At 43.4% G+C, this 19297-nt stretch overlaps 1 protein-coding gene across 1 annotated transcript in view; it reads right to left on the bottom strand.

The window, feature by feature from the left end:
* LOC115460399 (speriolin-like protein) overlaps positions 1–10115 on the bottom strand; it is a 59036-nt gene extending 48921 nt beyond the window's left edge. Inside the window, exon 1 of the mRNA XM_030190183.1 lies at positions 9917–10115. Within this exon, the coding sequence (XP_030046043.1) occupies positions 9917–10115 (199 nt within the window). The remainder of the gene's footprint in view (positions 1–9916) is intronic.
* Positions 10116–19297: the final 9182 nt, after the last annotated feature.

Here is a 19297-nt window from a genome sequence, read left to right as displayed (position 1 = left end):
CACACCCCCGGACACTGACAAAAAAATACCTGGTGGTCCAGTAAGACTCTAGTTGTAGCCTAGTTGGTTGAAGGGCTTGGGGGTGGGGGCCTACAACTAGAATCCCGCTGGACCACCAGGTATTTTATTTTGTATTTGTGGAGCTGGAGGTCCACTGGACCTACAGCCCTTCTGTGTCGGTGTCCGGTAAGGTGTGGGGCCTGTGGCTGGTTGGGGAGCTTGGGGGGGAGGACTAGGCCACCAGGGCAGGGGGAGGGCTACAACTAGGGTCCTGCTGGACGACTTAAGAGTCTGTTATGGAATTAGCATAAATGTTAAACTCCCCAAGAATGAGGGAAGAGGAGGATAGTTTGAGAAAGGAGGAAAGCCAGGAGTCAGTCAGTGAAAATGGAAAAGGAAAGGGATAGGGGATAGGATTTGATATGCATCATTTCTGTCGTTACAATCAAAGCAGTTTACATATTATGTACAGGTGCTTATTTTGTATCTGGAGCAATGGAGGGTTAAGTGACTTGCCCAGAGTCATAAGGAGCTGCAGTGGGAATTGAACCTAATTCCCATTGTTCTCAGGCTGGGGAATTGTCAGGGGATCGATATACGACAGCTATCTGGAGAGGTAATGGAGTGAATAGGTGGATGGAGTGGACTTCAAAGGAAGAAAAGCAGCAAGACTGAGGTGGAAGAAGGGTTAAACCTACAATAGGGGAGAGTATGCGCCCAACACCACTGCCGCATTCAATGGGGCAAGGTGTATGGGAGAAAAGGTAAGCTCCATGACAGAGGGCAGCAACTGAAGCAGAGTTTTTATGAGAGACTGATCCCAGAATCTAGCTTTTAACAGTTACACCAGCCATGCTATTTTTGGAATTTTATATCAGCTGGTGAACCACTGCCCTTGACGCAGCCATTTTATACTGGCGAAACATGGCCTTGTTGGGCACTTTATTTTAAATTTCTAGGAGCTTTTAATCTATTAATAAAAACTGTGATTTTTACAAGGTCTGCCTTGTTGTTTTTCTAATATTGGCCACTGTGTTTCTACCCTTTACAAAGGCTACCTGGTGGTCTCTCATAAGGCATCATATCCCGTAAGTGAAGCACCAGCACCTTGGCCTAAATTTTTATATCAACATTTTTTTTTGCAAATACCCGTACTAGTTTTGAATATAAAAACATATGATTGCTGAGATCATTATTATGATGAGATTGCTATTTCATATATACTGTCTCCATTGTTAAATGTTTTGAGGAAGAGGAAAGGAGAAAGAAGATGGGATTTGATACCACCTTTCTGTGGTTACAATCAAAGTGGTTTACATATTACATACAGGTACTTATTTTGTACCTGGAGCAACAGAGGGTTAAGTGACTTGTCCAGTTCCTATGGTTCTCAGGCCATTGCACTAGCCATTAGACCACTTCTCCACTGTCTAGGTTAAGCAGTCTACAAATGCATTAAATTAAAATGGGAAATAGGTTTGTAGTCTCCACCTGCACTGAGTCCCCTCCCTGTTTAGGTAGTTCAGTGGTCAAGAGCCCCAGTTACATGAAGCCTGTAGAACTCCACCAGCAGGCCATCTGAGTCTAGAGTTTTGTTACTGGCTAGTTTATTTGGGTGCATTATCAGAGCATTCAAGACTTCTAGGTCCTCTCGCATAAATGATTTGAATTCCCCTTCCCTTCACCAGTGGCATAGCCACGGGTGGGCCTGGGTGGGCCAGGGCCCACCCAATTAGGGCTCAGGCCCACCCAACAGCAGCACACGTATTAGCGGTAGCAGATGGGGATCCCAGGCTCCGCCAGCAGAAGACTTCTCCCTGATGGTAATGAAAACGCTATTCTCCAGGATACCAGCACCTGCGCATGCTGTTTTCAGCGCGTGCCTGCTGCAGACTGCTAAGGTGGAAAGAAGCGTTTTCCCGCCAGCTGAGATTTTTTTTTGGTGGTGGGTGAAGGGGAGAACACTTGGTGCCCACCCACTTCTTGCCTAGGCCCACCCAAAATCTGTTGTCTGGCTACGCCCCTGCTCTTCACACTGTGCTAACCAGTCTTGGTCTCATATCTAAACAGCCAATGTGTACTGAACTGTAGTGTTTTCAATGTCCTCTGATGGATACGTTCATTGAGTGTCTTTTTTAACTGAAGGATCTGTTCCTTATTTTATACCATCAGTCCCTTAGCTATCTCTCACTGGATCCTCCTAACATCTCCGTCAAGTGAATTTGCCAGGCCATCCTCCTCCATTTGTAAGCTACATATATATAATTCCCCACCACCACCACCACCCTTATCACTGCTTTTGTGAGCTCCCAAAATGGCCCTGGCTCCTCCATGTACTGTCAGTTATTCTCTACAGACTCTTGCCATTTCTTCAAAAGGAACTGCTAGAATTGCTCATCCCCTATCAAAGCTCTTGGCATTCATTCACCATAGCGGAGGGCGCTCATTACATATAAACTGAAAGGACACAAGGACCATAACATGATCTGAGACGCCACAAAATTCAATCTGCGCTGAGTGCACCTTCCCAAACTTTCAGACAGAAGTATGGAATCCAGTCTGCTTTGAGTGCTATATGCTATGGAGATATGTGCATTCTTTTTCTCTTGGCTGAAAGGTTCTCCAGACATCCACTAGCTCCAAATTCAATGAAAATATAGTTCCTCCGCTCAGGCCATCTTTTGTAATCTATTGGTTTGACTATCCCAGTATAGAAGCAGATCTGCAATGTTCTTGAAGTCCCTACTCATTAATACCCTCCCAACTTGTATTCCTAAGATCTTAGTAAGCAAACCCAGAAAGAACTATTTCTTATAGGTCTTGGGGGCGTACAGTGAATCCAAGGTTAAAAGTTCTCCATAAAGAGTACTCTGCGCAATAACCCAGTACCTTGCTGATCCTGCCACACCCTCTTTTCCCACTCTTTCCCTCAACAGCTTGTCATGTTCTATATTGTTTAAGGGTATTTCATGCAGGAATGCCACTCCTGCATGTTTGCATTTAAGAACTAGAAATTTTTTTTCCGTTTCATGGTGGGTCCAACTATCCTAAGAACATAAGAATATAGCCATAGTGGGTCAGATCACCTAGCCCAGTATCCTGCTTCCAGCAGTGGCCAATTCAGGTCACAAGTACTTGGCAGAACCCCAAATAGTATCAATATTCCATGCTACCAATCCCAGGGCAATAAACATCAAAGGAGGTAAAGTAAGCACAAGTGGCAATATCAAGACAATTATGTCAACTAATACATCTTTAAAAAAGAACACAAAAAAACAAAGGTAAAGGTAAAAATGTAATGAGCTATCTTGATCTCTTTTAGCCCCAGCTATTTCAGATCAAAGCTCCTCTTGATTTATCAATCACTTGCCTCAAAACTTCAAGTGCCTGCTTCATTTTTTCAATTTTTTTAGGGTTTATTTTATTCAAAATATATGAACAACTGAAATTAATATAACAGCGACTACTTATCTCCAACTGCCCAGAGCAGAACAGTGCTGTAAGATTCTCAAAAAGCTCCTGACACCCTATATACTGGAAAAAGGTGTTTTGGTCAAGTCACACCTGCCTCAGGGGATCAGAGAGCAGCCGCTGAGGTCACCCACCATCAATCCCAGGGCAAGCAGTGGCTTTCTACATGTCTATCTCAATAGCAGACTATGGACTTTTCCTCCAGGAACTTGTCCAAACCTTTTTTAATCCTAAATACACTACCACTGGTACCACATCCTCTAGCAATGAGTTCCAGAGCTTAACTATTCATTTAGGGAAAAAAATATTTCTTCCTATTTGTTTTAAAAGTATTTCCATGTAACTTCATTGAGTGTCCCCTAGTCTTTGTAACATAGTAGTAACATAATAACATTGCAGATGACAGCAGATAAAGACCTGCACTGTCCATCCAGTCTGCCCAACAAGATAAACTCATTTTACATGGTATGTGATACTTTATACCTGAGTTTGATTTGTCCATGCTATTCTCAGGGCACAGACCGTAGAAGTCTGTCCAACACTGTTCTTGTACTAAGTTCTGAAGCTAACATCGAAACCCCTTAAAATTTACACTCCAGCTTATCCATATCTATTCAGTCACGATCAGGACATAGACCGTAGAAGTCTGCCCAGCACCGGTTTTGCTTCCCAATTACCGGTGTCGCCACCTAATCTCCGCTGAGATTCCGTGGATCCATTCCTTCTAAACAGGATTCCTTTGTGTTTATCCCACGCATGTTTGAATTCCATTACTGTTTTCATCTCCACCACCTCCCACGGGAGGGCATTGTATTTTTGGAATAAATAAAAAAATCAATTCACTTTTACCCATTCTACACCACTAACTATTTTGTAGACCTCAATCATATCCCAGCTCGGCTATCTCTTTTCCATGCTGAAGAGCACTAACCTCTTTAGCCTTTCCTCATATGAGAGGAGTTCCATCCCCTTTATCATTTTGGTCGCTCTTCTTTGAATCTTTTCTAATTCTGCTATATCTTTTTTGAGATACAGCGACCAGAACTGAATGCAATACTCAAGGTGTGGTCGCATCATGAAGCGATACAGAGGAATTTGATCTTATTTATCATCCTTTTCCTAATAATTCCTAGCATCCTGTTTGCTTTTTTGGCCTTCGCCTCACACTGGACAGAAGATTTCAGCGTATTGTCTACAATGACACCTAGATCTTTTTCTGGGTGCCGACTCCTAAGGTGGATCTTAGCATCAGGTAACTAGATTTGGATTATTCTTACCAATGTGCATCACTCTGCATTTGCCCACGTTAAATTTCATCTGTCATTTGCTTACCCAGTCTTCCAATGTCCTAAGGTCTTCCTACAGTTTCTCACAATCCGCACACATTATAAAACTCTGAATAGTTTTGTGTTGTCTGCAAATTTAATTACCTGACTTATTCCCACTTCCAGATCATTAATATATATGTTAAATAGCATTGGTCCCAGTAAAGATCCCTACAGCACTCCATTATTCACCCTCCTCCACTGAGTGAATTGGCCATTTATCCCTATCCTCTGTTTTCTATCCATCAAGTAATTCCTAATCTATAAAATGACATTGCCTTCTATCCCATGACTCTAATTTTCTCAAGAGTCTCTCATGAGGGACTTTGTCAAAAGCCTTCTGAAAATCTAGATACACTACATCAACCGGCTCACCTGTATCCACATGTTTATTCACACTTTCAAAGAAATGAAGCAGATTTGTGAGGCAAGGCTTCCCTTGGCTGAACCCATCTTGACTCTGTCCCATTGAACCATGTTTGTCTATGTGTTCAGTGATTTTCTCTCTTCCCCCTCCTTCCCTACTTTTTGTACCCCCTTTTCCCCTGCTACTTCATTTGTCCCATTCCCTGGCTCCTAATCCTCACAAGCACATCAACACAGATTCCCTAATCCTCATTTACTTGCCTACTTCCCATCACTTAATAATACCACATAGGCCACTCATATTCTGAATACTCATTTTATAACAGCTCCTTACTGCCCACTTGCCAAACATACCGCATTATCCCTTTCTGATATCCTCTCATCCCTCCAAACTTCCTCTTACAATCAAATCCATCCACACTGCCACATATAATCCAGAGTAAAGTTCAGCCCACACTTTCAAATTATATTATGCATGACCCCAAAAAAGAAATTATTGCAAAAACTAACAATAAATAAACTGGAAGCCCAAAGAAAGGACCTATATCTGTATTTCACTGTCTCTTGTGGCATAAATACACACCTTTGAGACTTCAAAGGTCCTCTCAAGGAGCATCATTATCTGTCCTCTGTTAAAAGAAATTGTACAATGTGATACCCACCAGCAAGGCTTCTCAGGAATAGACCCCACACTCTGGAAGTTACTCCCAGAGGGGCTAAGTCTAACTCGACACTGGCTCTTTTCCCACGTCTTTAACACAAGTGGAGTTTTAATAAACCTGAAACCTTAGTGACTGCTCACTCCACACCTTGCTGCACAATCTGTAACTTAGTTCCACATATCTTATTCCACTGTACATCTAATTTTCCTTCTACTTATCCCAGTTCTCTCAGAACTATATGCAGGTATGTAGAACCTCTCTGTATTACCCATCTTGTCACTATCTACATACCTGCATATAGTCCCTTGGCTACATAGTATAATGTTTCACTTTATTGTAAGAACAGCATTAGCTTCATATCTATGTTATTTGAATGTTCTATTGCTTTGCTTATTAGGTGTTTCATTGGTTTTATGTTGACATTGTATTATATCTGTTATTTGAATGTTCTTCCATGCTGTCAATGACAATATCATTTGTATTGTATTGACTTTTATCATGTTTCTGTTATATGATTGTTCTACAGTGCTGCTAAATGTTTATCTTTCTTACATTGTTTCAGGAGCAGTAACCTAACGGTTGGTGAAGTGGCCTGAGAACCAGGGGAACCCTGTCTGATTCCCACTGCAGTTCCTTGTGACTCTGAGGAAGTCACTTAACTCTACATTGCCCGAGATACAAAATAAATACATGTATATAATATGTAAACTGCTTTGATTGTAACCACAGAAAAGTAGTCCCATCTCCAAGTCCTATTACTAGGTTTCAATTTAATGTCAAAGTTTGCCTTATTGACTGTTTTATGTTTATATTTGGTTATTTGGTCATTTTACTATTGTTAACAAAAATTGTAAGTTTTATGTTAAAGTGTACCTGCTGTACAGCACCTTGGGTGAATCTCTTCATAAAGGCAGTTAATAAATCCAAATAAATAAATAAAATATTGAGGCGGATAGCTACAAGTAGCTGTGGTTTTGCATGAACTCAGAACTCAGATCCGTCTGGTACAGTGGGATATAAGAAATTTTAAAGAAATATATTTCTGTGTGGCTTAAGGTTATATGAATTCTACACTGGCTAAGGTTTGCTGCCCCTCTTAACTTCTGATTGGCTAAAAATTGAAAAGTGGCATCTGCTATGTGCGATTTCTCTCTTTGCTGTGTGTTACAGTAAGTAATGTACTTTGCCCCCCCCCCCCCCCCCCCCCCGTGTGCCACTTCCTAATACAGATTCCACTGAAACATGGCCCCCTGTCAACACCCAGTGAGGACACTCCTCGTGCTACTGGGAGTCTCAGCAAGCTAAGGGCCCCGTTTACTAAGCGCCTACACAATTAGCGCGTGCTAATTTTGGGCACGCGCTAAAAACGTTAGCGCACCTTAGTAAACAGAGCCCTAAGTGACTCTTTAAAAAGACATTTAATTTGCAAATTGCAAAACTTTCAAAAACATACTACACTACAAGGACTGATGATTATATCCGTGAATCTGCATAGCACATTTGGATTCAGATATGAGAGTCCTTTAACTTTATTTACTATTAAAGTATTATCTCCATAGAAATCTTTTTTAGGAAGAAATTGTTCTCACAGGTATATTTTACATGTAGGAAGGCTGAAGAGGATTACAATTTCCTGCCATAACAACTAAGCCAGTAACAGTTCTAAGATAACTACACTGAGCTCAAATAAGGTGAAAGCCTGGCTCTTCTCCAAGCCTTTAATGCATATCCTGTCGCTCCGCATCTAGGACAAGCTTTCCGCACACCCTGTAACTAAGACCAGTTCCTCGTATCTTATTCAAGGGCTGCCTGTTCAGTTCTTTCATTATGTTGTACTGATACGAGCATCATATCTAGATCTAATTGTTTTACATTGTTCCTATTGTCTCATTTGTATTGTACTGACATTATCAAGATATATCTATGATATTTGATTGTTTTAATGTGTGCCTCATATCATGTCTACTATATGGTACATGAATGCTGTTTCCATGTGGTCTAATATGGTACCATTTGTACTCTGCTGACATTTATCTTCAGGTCAATACTCAAAAATGTTTTAACCAGCCAGAAACAGACTCTGGCCAGTTACATCACTTGTTCAGGGCTATCTGCTAATTTTTATCACCGCTGAAAATTAGCAGCTATTTTGGGGGAGTTCCAGGGAGGAGTCAGCACTTAACTGGCCAAGGTAATGGCCTAAAAGTCAGTCCTATTTTTATGCAGTGCCTCACAGCCAGTTTAAATGCTGAATATCACATTTAACCAGCTATGAGTTACCTGGATTTAAAAACCTGGAAATTCAATGCCAAAGCCAGGACATGGCTCAGCACTGAATTATCCAGGAATAATGTCGGCTGTGGTCGCTGACAGCTGAATATTTACTCCTATCATATGATTGCTCTATTATGCTGTTTATTTCTGCTTCTCTATCATGTTATATAGTCCATCAAGGATAGAGGTGCAGCAGCACTGGGTTGGGGGGGGGGGGGGAGGAGGGAGCATGTTGGGGAAAAACATGTAAGACATTTCTTATGGAATTATGTATAGGTGTGTGAGACAGAGTGTGTGTGTAGGCCTGTGTCTGTCTGTATGTATGTATGTGTGTGTGTTTCTTTGGGGACCTTTGCCTTTGTGTGTGTGAGTCAGAGAGAGAATTGTATGTGTGTGTCTATGCCTGTATCTGTATTTCTTTGAGGGCTTTTACGTGTGTGTGTGTGTGTGTGTGTGTGTGTGTGTGTGTGTGTGTGTGTCTGTGTGTGTTTGTTTGTTTGTGTGTCTGTGTGTGTGTGTGTCTATGGGGCTAATTTTCAAAGCACTTACTTAAAAAGTTACATGGTAACCTATGTAACTTTGTAAGTCTAAGTGCTTTGAAAATATGACTCAAAGTGTGCGTGTGTGACAGAGTGTGTGTCTATGCCTGTGTCTGTATATATGTGTGTGTGTGCTGTTTCTTTGTGGGCATTTGCCTGTGTGTGTGTGTATGTGTGTGTGTGAGAGAGAGAGAGAGGGGGGGGGGGGGGGGGAAGGGTCTATGCCTGTACTGTGTGTCTCTGAGCAAAATTCACATAAATGTCACCTGCACCTGAATGTAATTTGTATGTGGTGCATATACCTGCATTTGCTCATTTGTGTTGTATGTGTGTTTGTGTTTTTGTGTACGTTTGTCTGTGTTGTGGGTGTTTGTATATATTGGTCTGGTGTGCATCTATGACTGTAGGAACAGAGAAAAAGGCAGAAGTAATGCAAAAGGAGCAATTTTCTGTTTCAGTGTATCAAACTTTCTGTGTTGCAGAAGCTAGAATGGTTTCTCTCACAGAAATATATTCATCCATTTTGGGGGGAACATTATTTCTCTGGACCCCATTCCAATCTAGACCATTTTCAAACTCTCTCTCTTTTTACCAGCTTTTCTACACTACCCCCGCTGCCAAATTTGGTCCCATTCTGTTAACTATTTTGGAGAGTTGTTATTCCCCCAGACAGACATTCTCAGCTTATACAATATATAATTTCTTTACAATAGCTATAGAGGTTGGAAAGAATGAGAAAAGAACACTGAAAAATTACGCCTCCCAGGACCCAAATTTAGACTTCCCTCACTTTCAAAGCACTGCATATATGAAGCATTTCTGCCACAACTACAAAACTGAAAAATGCTTTAATGCACCAGGCCCATAGCACAGTAGGAGAATATTGCAACAAAGAACTTCTGGGTCATTCCTGCAAGATTCAGGGGATGGTGACTGAATGTGTATCAAATTCAGCCTTACAGAGTTCCCAAATTTCATGGAAGCAGCTCTGACACCTGACAAAATGGATTGTGAGCTTATGTGCATTTGACTGTAAGCAGAGACAGCAGTGCATTTCACTCTGTGATAACTCTCTCTAGTGACTCCTGCTTGCATTGCTGTGCTGGTATGAGAACAGGTTTCCTCTGGAGCACAGACCAGGCTGGAGAGTTTCAAGAAAACTTCCCCTTCCCTCTCCACATTCCTGGTACTTCTCTGCTCATGCAAGAGAGCAGATTCTCTGTGAATGTCAGGCAAGCTGGAGCGTTTTGCCCCTTGTACCTCTATGTGTTGCTCCTACCTTTGAAGATTTTTTCCTCAACAGGCAGAGGCTGGGAATGTTGGTTATCTTTCTTCTCCAGGCTGCCGGAGAGAATGTACCTTAGCTCCATGTTCTCCTGCATTAGTCCCACCAGCTTGCGTAGCTCACTGTTCTCTTTCAGCAGCTTCTCATTCAGAACTTTGATATTCTCCATATTGTGGTTGGCTACGACTTCCATCATAACGAGTGACGAGTTACAAGGAAGGCTTGACTGCACGTGACAGTAAAGCTCCAACAGTATCCGAGAGATAAGGAGACCTCCTGCAGCCAACCAAGATCTTCCTGGTTCAGATTGTGAGGTCATCCATTTATTACAAAGCACACAGTGACATGGGAGGGAGGCCCTGAGCTTGTCTGATCCTAGGGGTAGGAGATAATCCTTCAGCAGCAGAGGGAGATTCCTTCAGGGTCTATCACTCTACCCCATATACTCCATCCCTTCTACACCCCAATCCCTTGCCATTCCATCCAGCCCAACCTTGCACCCACCTGAAGAGGTGCCAAGAGAGGGCCTGCTGAAGGGAGGAAAACTTCACTGATGTATCTTACAGGCTGGAAATTGCATTCAAACTTGGGAAAAGGTAAACTTGGGGTTGCATACATAATGTCACTCTTTTTTTGTTAAATTCCTCTACTTATTTAGCAAAGCCAGTTGAGACAATAGTGTGGCCTTTTAAGTCTCTGTTATGGGTTTTATATAAGCAGTGTTTTAGAGTCTAGTTTAGTATTTTAGAGCTTGGCGTAACATCAGTTTAGAGCACAGATACCAGTTGAGGGAAGCCTTGGTTTAGTATTTAATTCTCTCCCTCCTTCTTATCCCACAGGCTGATCTTTGATTTATATGCTCTCCTGCCAATTAGGAGGTAAACATTGTAGACCGAAGTTGATTTTTTTTTTTTTTTTACATTGCTGGGAAAACTGTTGCTTTATTTGTTTTCCTTATCTTAGTAAAGAGGACTTTGTTTAAATTTCTCTGTAAGGAGCTTCTTTGCTTGCTTGCTGCAGGATTTCTTTTTTTTACCTCCATTTCAAAAGGAGAGGTGACCTAAATATTCTCTTTTGAAGTCCCCACACTTCTGAGGGTTAGACCTTACTCAAATTATGCTACTTTTTAGCCTACAGGACAGCTGAGGAAAAGTTAAGGACTTTGGTAGGGATTTTTCTGTTTTCTCTCTACAGGTGCAAATACTTCTGCAATTGCAGCATGGCTAGGAAATGTGCCACCAAAACTGTTGCCCAAGTTACAGCTTCTGCCTCTGTGCAAACAGAAAATGTGATCTCAGGAAATGGGCTGGTTCCATGTGCAAGATGTCTTCAGCTTGAATCCCTCATGAAAGAAGTGAAAGAACTGAGGTCCCGATGATTCATTCCCTGCGATGTTAAAACATCCCTGGGAATTAACTCCCCAATGATCAAAGCTAATAACATGCAAATTTAAGCACGTTATTAGCATTGATCATTCTGGGAAAGTGCGGGAGGATTGAGCCTGACCATGATAAGGAAGCCCCGCGCAGTGCATCCCAGGATGCACTGGGCAGAGTGCTGCCATTTTGAAGGCAGCACTGGAAAGAGGAGGTTTGCCACTAGACTATCGGGGAGGGGAGGGAGGTTGCTTTGGCAGCCCATTTGGGCCACCAGGTATATTATTTTGGGGTGTTGAGCATTAGGGGGAGGCTGGAGATCCACTTAGGTGGGGGTTGGGAGGAGAGAGATAATGGACCTGGGGATAAAGGGGAGGAAAGAAGAGAGAGTTGAACCTGGAGGCAGAAGAAAGGAAGATATTGGACCTTTAATCAGTAGCATTGTCACAGGGGACAGGAGGAGAAACTAAATGTAAGTCACTGCACTGAAGGATAGCACGGCTTCTTACATCAGCCCCTCAGTTTTCCCACAGTAGTACTATGGTTTACCGGGAGGGGGGGGGCTTTTCCTTCTGTTGTTTCCATTTCAGAATGGGAGAGGCAGACGGTCCTTAGATTTTTTTTTCTTCTTTGCCCTTCACACTCAGCAGCTAGAAAGCCTATTGCCTTTTACAGATTTCTTGTGCCTTCTCAAAAGTCATCAGGTTCCTCGTTTTCCATGACAAACATTTTGAGGACAAATCATTGGCAGACAAATGATTAGCAGCAATTAACCTGAAGAATATCATAAGGAATGAATCTCACTGCAATTATAGACTTGCAGAGCCAAGAGAATCCCCCGGGGCCTCAGACTCTCCAAGGAGCCCCAGACTCTCGAAGGAGCCCAAGATGTTTTTAGATTTTTAGATTTTTTTTTAGCTCAGTGGTGTGCAATATTAAATGAGTGCTCTTAGACTTGATAATATTGTTAGCTTCTACAATTTGAAATAAACAGAAGTTTTTACAGACTCCTTGGCTTTGTTGTTTTTGGATCGCACTCTCCTGTCTTGACAACATATCTCTGACCTTCATAACACTGTCTACATAATTTATGGGTAATTCCATACTAACAGACTCTATGGTAACCTTAGTATCTAAGTTTCTTTCAAAAATACCAGAAAGCAAGGGGTGTATCACTATGTATTGTACTATACCTATCTTTCTCAAGTGTGAGATTTATTCTCCTTACTTTCAATTTCAGGTCCCAGTTCTGGTGAAGTTAACTCTATAAATATTTCTGGCATATCAGAAGGCAAGTCTGAAGTGAGACTGGTAGATGGGGTGGGCAAATTTGGTGTACTTGGTGCAGTTGGGGTTGTTTCAGGCATTGGCATCTTTGGTGAGCTGTTCATGAATCATCTCATCAATGCAGTAGGCTCTGAATCCAGATCTCTGGAAGTTCAACTGTATATTCCATTTCAGACTCTTATACTACTACAGAATGGTCTGTTCCATTTTCCTTCAGGTAAGATTTACGTTTGGTATCTTGCCCTTATAAGTATTTTGGTATTTCAGGTTGCAGCAAACTGACTAGAGTGTAGGAAGCAACTGCTTTCTCTCTTATCCATTTTGATACCACAGAACAGATGGCTGTGCTACTTTGATCTGGAATATGTCTGTTGTACAGGAAGCAATCTGCTCTGAGACCACTATATAACCCCTGATGCAGGCAGATTGTCAAAACACAGGTTGTATCAGGTCCTTCAATAAATTCTGCTTCCTCTGACCTAAACTTCCACCTCTTTGTTCCATCTGTGGCCCTCTACACTCTATCTTTGGTGTCATCTGGTTTGTGTTGCTGACCCCCCTCTCATTTGCTTACAGGGAGATTTCAACCTTCCAGATGTGAATTGGTATCTTCCATCTGCAAGAGATTGTGTGTGCCTTTCAAAGTGCTGTGTTCACACAAATGATGATGGAACCCATGAGAGAAGGAGCAATGCTAGATCTAATATCTGATTTATAAACCACCAAATCACCAAAGGGGTTCAAAGTGGGTTACATAACAAAGAACCAGCAATATGTGGGAAATACAAGGCGTATGAAACATAATTCAAAAACCCAAATTATCATAAACAGGTACGTTTTTAAATACCTAATTAAAAAAAATAAGAATCCTGTGTCCTAATTTCATTTGGTAAATTATTCTAGACATGAACAGTATGAAATGAAAAGGAACTATTTAAAATCTTTTTATAACATAAATCCAATGCAGATGGAAAATAAAGTAATAACATGTTTGAGGCAGAACTCTTACTACTCTTACTACTCCTACTCTACTACTACTTAACATTTCTAGAGCGCTACTAGGGTTACGCAGCGCTGTACAAAATAAACAAAGAAGGACGGTCCCTGCTCAAAGGAGCTTACAATCTAAAGAATGAAATGTCAAGTTGGGGCAGTCTAGCTTTCCTGGGTAGAGGTGTAGAGGTTAGTTGCCGAAAGCGACATTCAAGAGGTGGGCTTTAAGCAGAGATTTGAAGATGGGCAGGGAGGGGGCCTGGCGTATGGGCTCGGGGAGTTTGTTCCACGTGTGGGGTGAGGCGAGGCAGAAAGGGCGGAGCCTGGAGTTGGCGGTGGTGGAGAAGGGTACTGAAAGGAGGTATTTGTCTTGAGAGCGGAGGTTACGGATAGGAACGTAAGGGGAGATGAGGGTTGAGAGGTAAGGAGGGGCTGCAGATCGAGTACATTTGTAGGTTAGTAGCAGAAGCTTGAATTGAATGCGGTACCTGATCGGAAGCCAATGAAGTGACTTGAGGAGAGGGGTGATATGAGTGTATCGGTTCAGGCGGAATATAAGACGTGCAGCAGAGTTCTGAACGGACTGAAGGGGGGATAGGTGGCTAAGTGGGAGACCAGTGAGGAGTAGGTTGCAGTAGTCAATGCGAGAGGTAACGAGAGAGTGGATGAGAGTACGGGTGGTGTGCTCAGAGAGGAAAGGGCGGATTTTGCTAATGTTATAGAGGAAGAAGCGACAGGTCTTGGCTATCTGCTGGATATGCGCAGAGAAGGAGAGGGAGGAGTCGAAGATGACACCGAGGTTGCGGGCAGATGAGACGGGGACGATGAGGGTGTTATCAACCGAAATAGAGAGTGGAGGTAGAGGAGAAGTGGGTTTGGGTGGGAAGACAAGAAGTTCGGTCTTGGCCATGTTCAGTTTCAGGTGGCGGTTGGACATCCAGGCAGCAATGTCGGATAAGCAGGCCGATACTTTGGCCTGGGTTTCCACAGTGATGTCAGGTGTGGAGAGATAAAGCTGGGTGTCGTCAGCATAAAGATGATACTGGAAGCCATGAGACGAGATCAGGGAGCCCAGGGAAGAGGTGTAGATAGAGAAAAGAAGGGGTCCAAGGACAGAACCCTGAGGGACTCCGACAGAGAGCGGTATAGGGGTGGAGGAAGAACCATGAGAATGTACTCTGAAGGTACGATGGGAGAGATAAGAGGAGAACCAGGAGAGGACAGAGCCCTGGAACCCAAAAGAGGACAGTGTGTCAAGAAGTAAGTTGTGATTGACAGTGTCAAAAGCGGCGGATAGGTCAAGGAGAATGAGGATGGAGTAATGACCTTTGGATTTGGTGAGGAACAGGTCATTACAGACTTTGGATAGTGCCGTTTCTGTCGAGTGAAGTGGGCGAAAGCCAGATTGAAGCGGATCGAGGATGGTATGAGAGGCGAGAAAATCAGTGCAACGGCTGTGAACGGCGCGTTCAAGTATTTTGGAGAGGAAGGGTAGGAGGGAGATGGGGCGGTAGTTGGAGGGACAGGTGGGGTCAAGTGAAGGTTTTTTGAGGAGAGGTGTGACAACAGCATGCTTGAAGGTGTCAGGGACAGTAGCGGTGGAGAGAGAGAGGTTGAGGATATGACAGATGGGGGGGGGTGATAGTAGGAGAGATGGTGATAAGTAAGTTGGTGGGGATGGGGTCTGAGGAACAGGTGGTGCATTTCGAGGAGGAGAGAAGATGGGCAGTTTCCTCTTCGGTGATATCAGGAAAAGAGGAGAAGGAGGCCTGGGTTGATTGGTTGAGGGAGTGGGTGATAGGATGAAGAGGAGGAGAAGGTTTAGTGGTGAATTCGAGGTTGATCTTCTGGACCTTGTCGCGGAAGTAGAACAACTCTTACTAGGTTAGGAAAAGATAAACAATTAGTCAAACATTCAGGTTCAGTCCCTGTAAAACACTTGTATAAAAGACATGCCGATTTAAATTCAATACGTGCCTGAATCAGAAGCTAGTGTAATAGAATCATACTGGAGAGTATGTCTAATGTCTGTGTAGGTGCCCACCTAACAGTAGTGATCATCATATGGTATGGTTTGATATAAGAAATAAAGCAGAGTGCAAACACACAAAACTCAAAGCCCTGGATTTCAAACATTCTGACTTAAATAAAATGGAATATCAGAAGAAAAAAACTGATAGGATGGAAGGACATAAGGGAAGTAGAAAGACATTGTTTTTAGCTGAAAGGAGCTATAAAAATGACAACAGATCTTTATGTAAGGAAAGTAAATAAATGCAAGAAAAGGAAACTGATATAGTTCTCCAAAACAGCAGCTGAAAAAATAAAGGCAAGACAGGCACCCTTCGAGGAATAAAGAACACAGAAAAGAATACTGGATAAAACTCAAAAAAGCGAAGAGAGAAATATGGCTGGCAAAAGCACAGGCAGAAGAAAAAATGGCTAGAGATGGAAAGAGGTGGTAAGACTTTTTCAGGTATGCTGAGGAAAGGAGGAAAGCTACAAATGAAATTGTAAGACTAAAAGATATGGAGAATGATGAGAAAAAAAGCAACTATGAAAGATAAACACTTCTGTTCTATCTTCATGGAAGAAAATACTGGAAAAGGACCACAGTCAATGAAGAAGATATACTACTACTACTACTAATAGCATTTGTATAGCGCTACCAGACGCACGCAGCGCTGAACATTTCACATAAAGAGCATTGTTTGTGGGGAAAAAAAGTGTTTACAAAGCAAGTCATGGGGCTGGATGAGATAAATCCCAGGATAATAAAGGATCTGAAAGAGGTTCTAAGGAGTCCTCTTAAAGACTTGTTCACCAGGTCACCTCCATCTTCCTTTCTCCCACTTCATTCTCACAACCTTTCTTCAACCCCTGCCACCTTAACTTTCTTTTCTAAAATTCCTAAAGAGGAAAACTGCATATTTATTTTTTTATTTTTGTTACATTTGTACCCCGTGCTTTCCTACTCATGGCAGGCTCAATGTGGCTTACATGGGGCAATGGAGGGTTAAGTGACTTGCCCAGAGTCACAAGGAGCTGCCTGTGCCTGAAGTGGGAATTGAACTCAGTTCCTCAGGACCAAAGTCCACCACCCTAACCACTAGGCCACTCCTCCATCTCTCTTTCTCCTAACTCTCTGATCTTACTCCCACCCAACTACTCAGTTCTATCTCCCCTATTGTCATCTCTCCAGTCATATCCTCAATCTATCACTTTCCACTGCAACTGTTCATGATGCCTTCGAACATGCTATAGTTACACCTCAAAAGTCCTTCACTGGACCCTATCTGCCCTTTTACCTATCATCCCATCTCCATCCTCCCTTTCATATCCAAGCTACTGGAAGGTCTTGCCCTTCTTTCATCTCAAGCTGTTCTTGATCCACTACAACTTGGCTTTCACACTCCACATTACACAGAAACAGCCCTTGTGAAGTCTCCAGTGACCAGTTCCTGGCCAGATCCAAGGGGTTCTACTCAATCCCCATCTTTCTTGACCATGTGCTGCTTTTGACACTGTCGATCACCACCTACTCCTTAATATGTTGCTCATTGGTTACCACTGTCATACTGTATATTGTACAAAATATTACTCCTGCTCTTTAAGGCCCTGCAATCTAGCCCTTCCACTCTTTCCATCATGAATATTAGTCCCATATTCTCCAGGTTATGCACTTAGATCAAGCCAGCAACACCTGCTCATCATATTGACATTCAGATGAATAAAATATGCTCAAATCATATATAAAATCTTTAGCATTATAGGCCCTAGCCTATGGAACGCTCTTACCAACTATATAAGGCTTCAAGAATCTTTATCTAAATTTAAATCTAATTTAAAAACCTTTCTATTTGAAGATGTGCTTCTATAATCCTACTGGGCTCAGAGCTGGCCACCAGTGTGGATGGGGAGCCTGGAAAGCACATCGTTCATCTCTCCCTATGACTATCAGAGAAACATCGAAAAATATACGCAGATAAAGACCATATGGTCTATCCAGTCTACCCATCCATAGCATCTACTCTCCCTATCACTCCCATACAGATCCTATGTACTTGTCCGAAGCTCTCTTGAATTCACATACTGTTTTCAAATCCACCACTTCCACCAGGAGGCCATTCCACAAATTCACCACCCTCTCTATGAAAAAGTATTTCCTCAGATTACTTCTGAGTCTGCCCCCTTTCACTGTCATCTTATGCCCCCTTATTCCAGAGCTTCCTTTCAATTGAAAAAGAGTTCCTTTCACTTATTACTTATATTTAACTATTGTAAACTGCTCAGATGGAACCCGATGGGTGGTATAACAAGTAATAAACTTGGAAACTTGAATTTCAGGCTCTGTTCTGTCTTGGTTTTCTTTTTATATCTCACACCACACTTTTAGTGTATACTCTGCTGGATCCTCCTCCACTGCTATCCCACTATCAGTTGGTGTACCTCAGGACTTTGCCTTGGGACCTCTTCTCTTTTCCCGCTATATATGTTCCAGGGGCGTAGGCCCACCCACTTTCCCTCCAGGCCCACCCAGGCGCCCATTCACATCCTTCTTCGCTCGCTGCTTCTCCCCAGGCTCCACTTCGCTGCATCGCTCAGCATTCTTCTTCTCGCCTGTCGCGCGGTGCTGCCATTCATGCAGGCGGCTGTGCTCTCCCCTGCCGCGTCTATCCGGTCCTAACAGGAAGTGCATCAGAGGACCGGATGGACGCAGCGGGGGGGAGCGCAGCTGCCTGTGTGAATGCCTGCGCAGCGTGCAGCGTGGTGGGCGAGAGGAAGAGTGCAGGGAGCAACGATCATGCGGCGAAGCGGAGCCTGGGGAGAGGTGCGCAAAGCTACGTTTGGTGCTCACTCAGCCAAGGTACCGGGCAGGCAGCGGAGCAGAGGGAGAAATCTTGTTTAGTGGGAGGAGAGGGAGAAATGCTGCCTGGAGGGAGAGGGGGATAGGGACAAGAGATATGGGGTGGATGGAGAAGGAGAAATGTTGCATGGAGGGGGAGGGAGAACACAGGGAGAAATGTTGGACACAGGTGAAGAGGAGGGAGAGATGGTGCATGAGGGTGGAGGGAAGGAAGAGAGAGAGAGACAAAGGGGTAGAGGGGGGCAAGAAAGGGAGAAATCTTGTATATGGGGCTGGAGGGGAGGGAGAGATGGTGCACGGAGAAGAGAGGGAGAAATGTTGGGCATGACAGTGGATGGGAAGAAGGGAGAGACGCTGTATGGGTGGAGGAGAAAGACATATTGGACCTGGGGCACAAGGGAGGGGGAGACAGAGATGGTGGACAGTGGGAGAGAGACAGAAATGTTGGACATGGTGGAGGAAGGAAGAGAATGCTGCATGGGAAGGAGGGGGAAGACAGCTATTGGATCTGGGGTACAAGGGAGGGGGAAAGAAGAATGTGGACAATGGGAGAGAGGGGGAGATGTAGGACATGGGGTTGAATGAGAGGCAGGGGAGATTCATAGGAGAGGGGACAGAGGGAGATATTGGATCCAGGAGCAAATGAGAATGATGGAGAGATGCCAGACAATGGGAGGAAAGAGAGAGGGAGAAATGCTGGACCATGGGGAGGAGAGAAGGGACAGGGGTGGAGAGAAGAGAAGGGACAGGGAGCTAGAAGGGTGGATGAGGAAGATGCTGGGAATGGTGGAACCATGTGGGAGATGCTGGAGGGGGGAGGAGGAAGAGGGTGGCAAGGAAATGGATGAGAGG

Source organism: Microcaecilia unicolor, chromosome 1 (assembly GCF_901765095.1).
Source record: "Microcaecilia unicolor chromosome 1, aMicUni1.1, whole genome shotgun sequence".
In the NCBI taxonomy this organism is placed as follows: Eukaryota; Metazoa; Chordata; class Amphibia; order Gymnophiona; family Siphonopidae; genus Microcaecilia; species Microcaecilia unicolor.
This window is presented reverse-complemented; position numbering and strand designations above follow the sequence as displayed.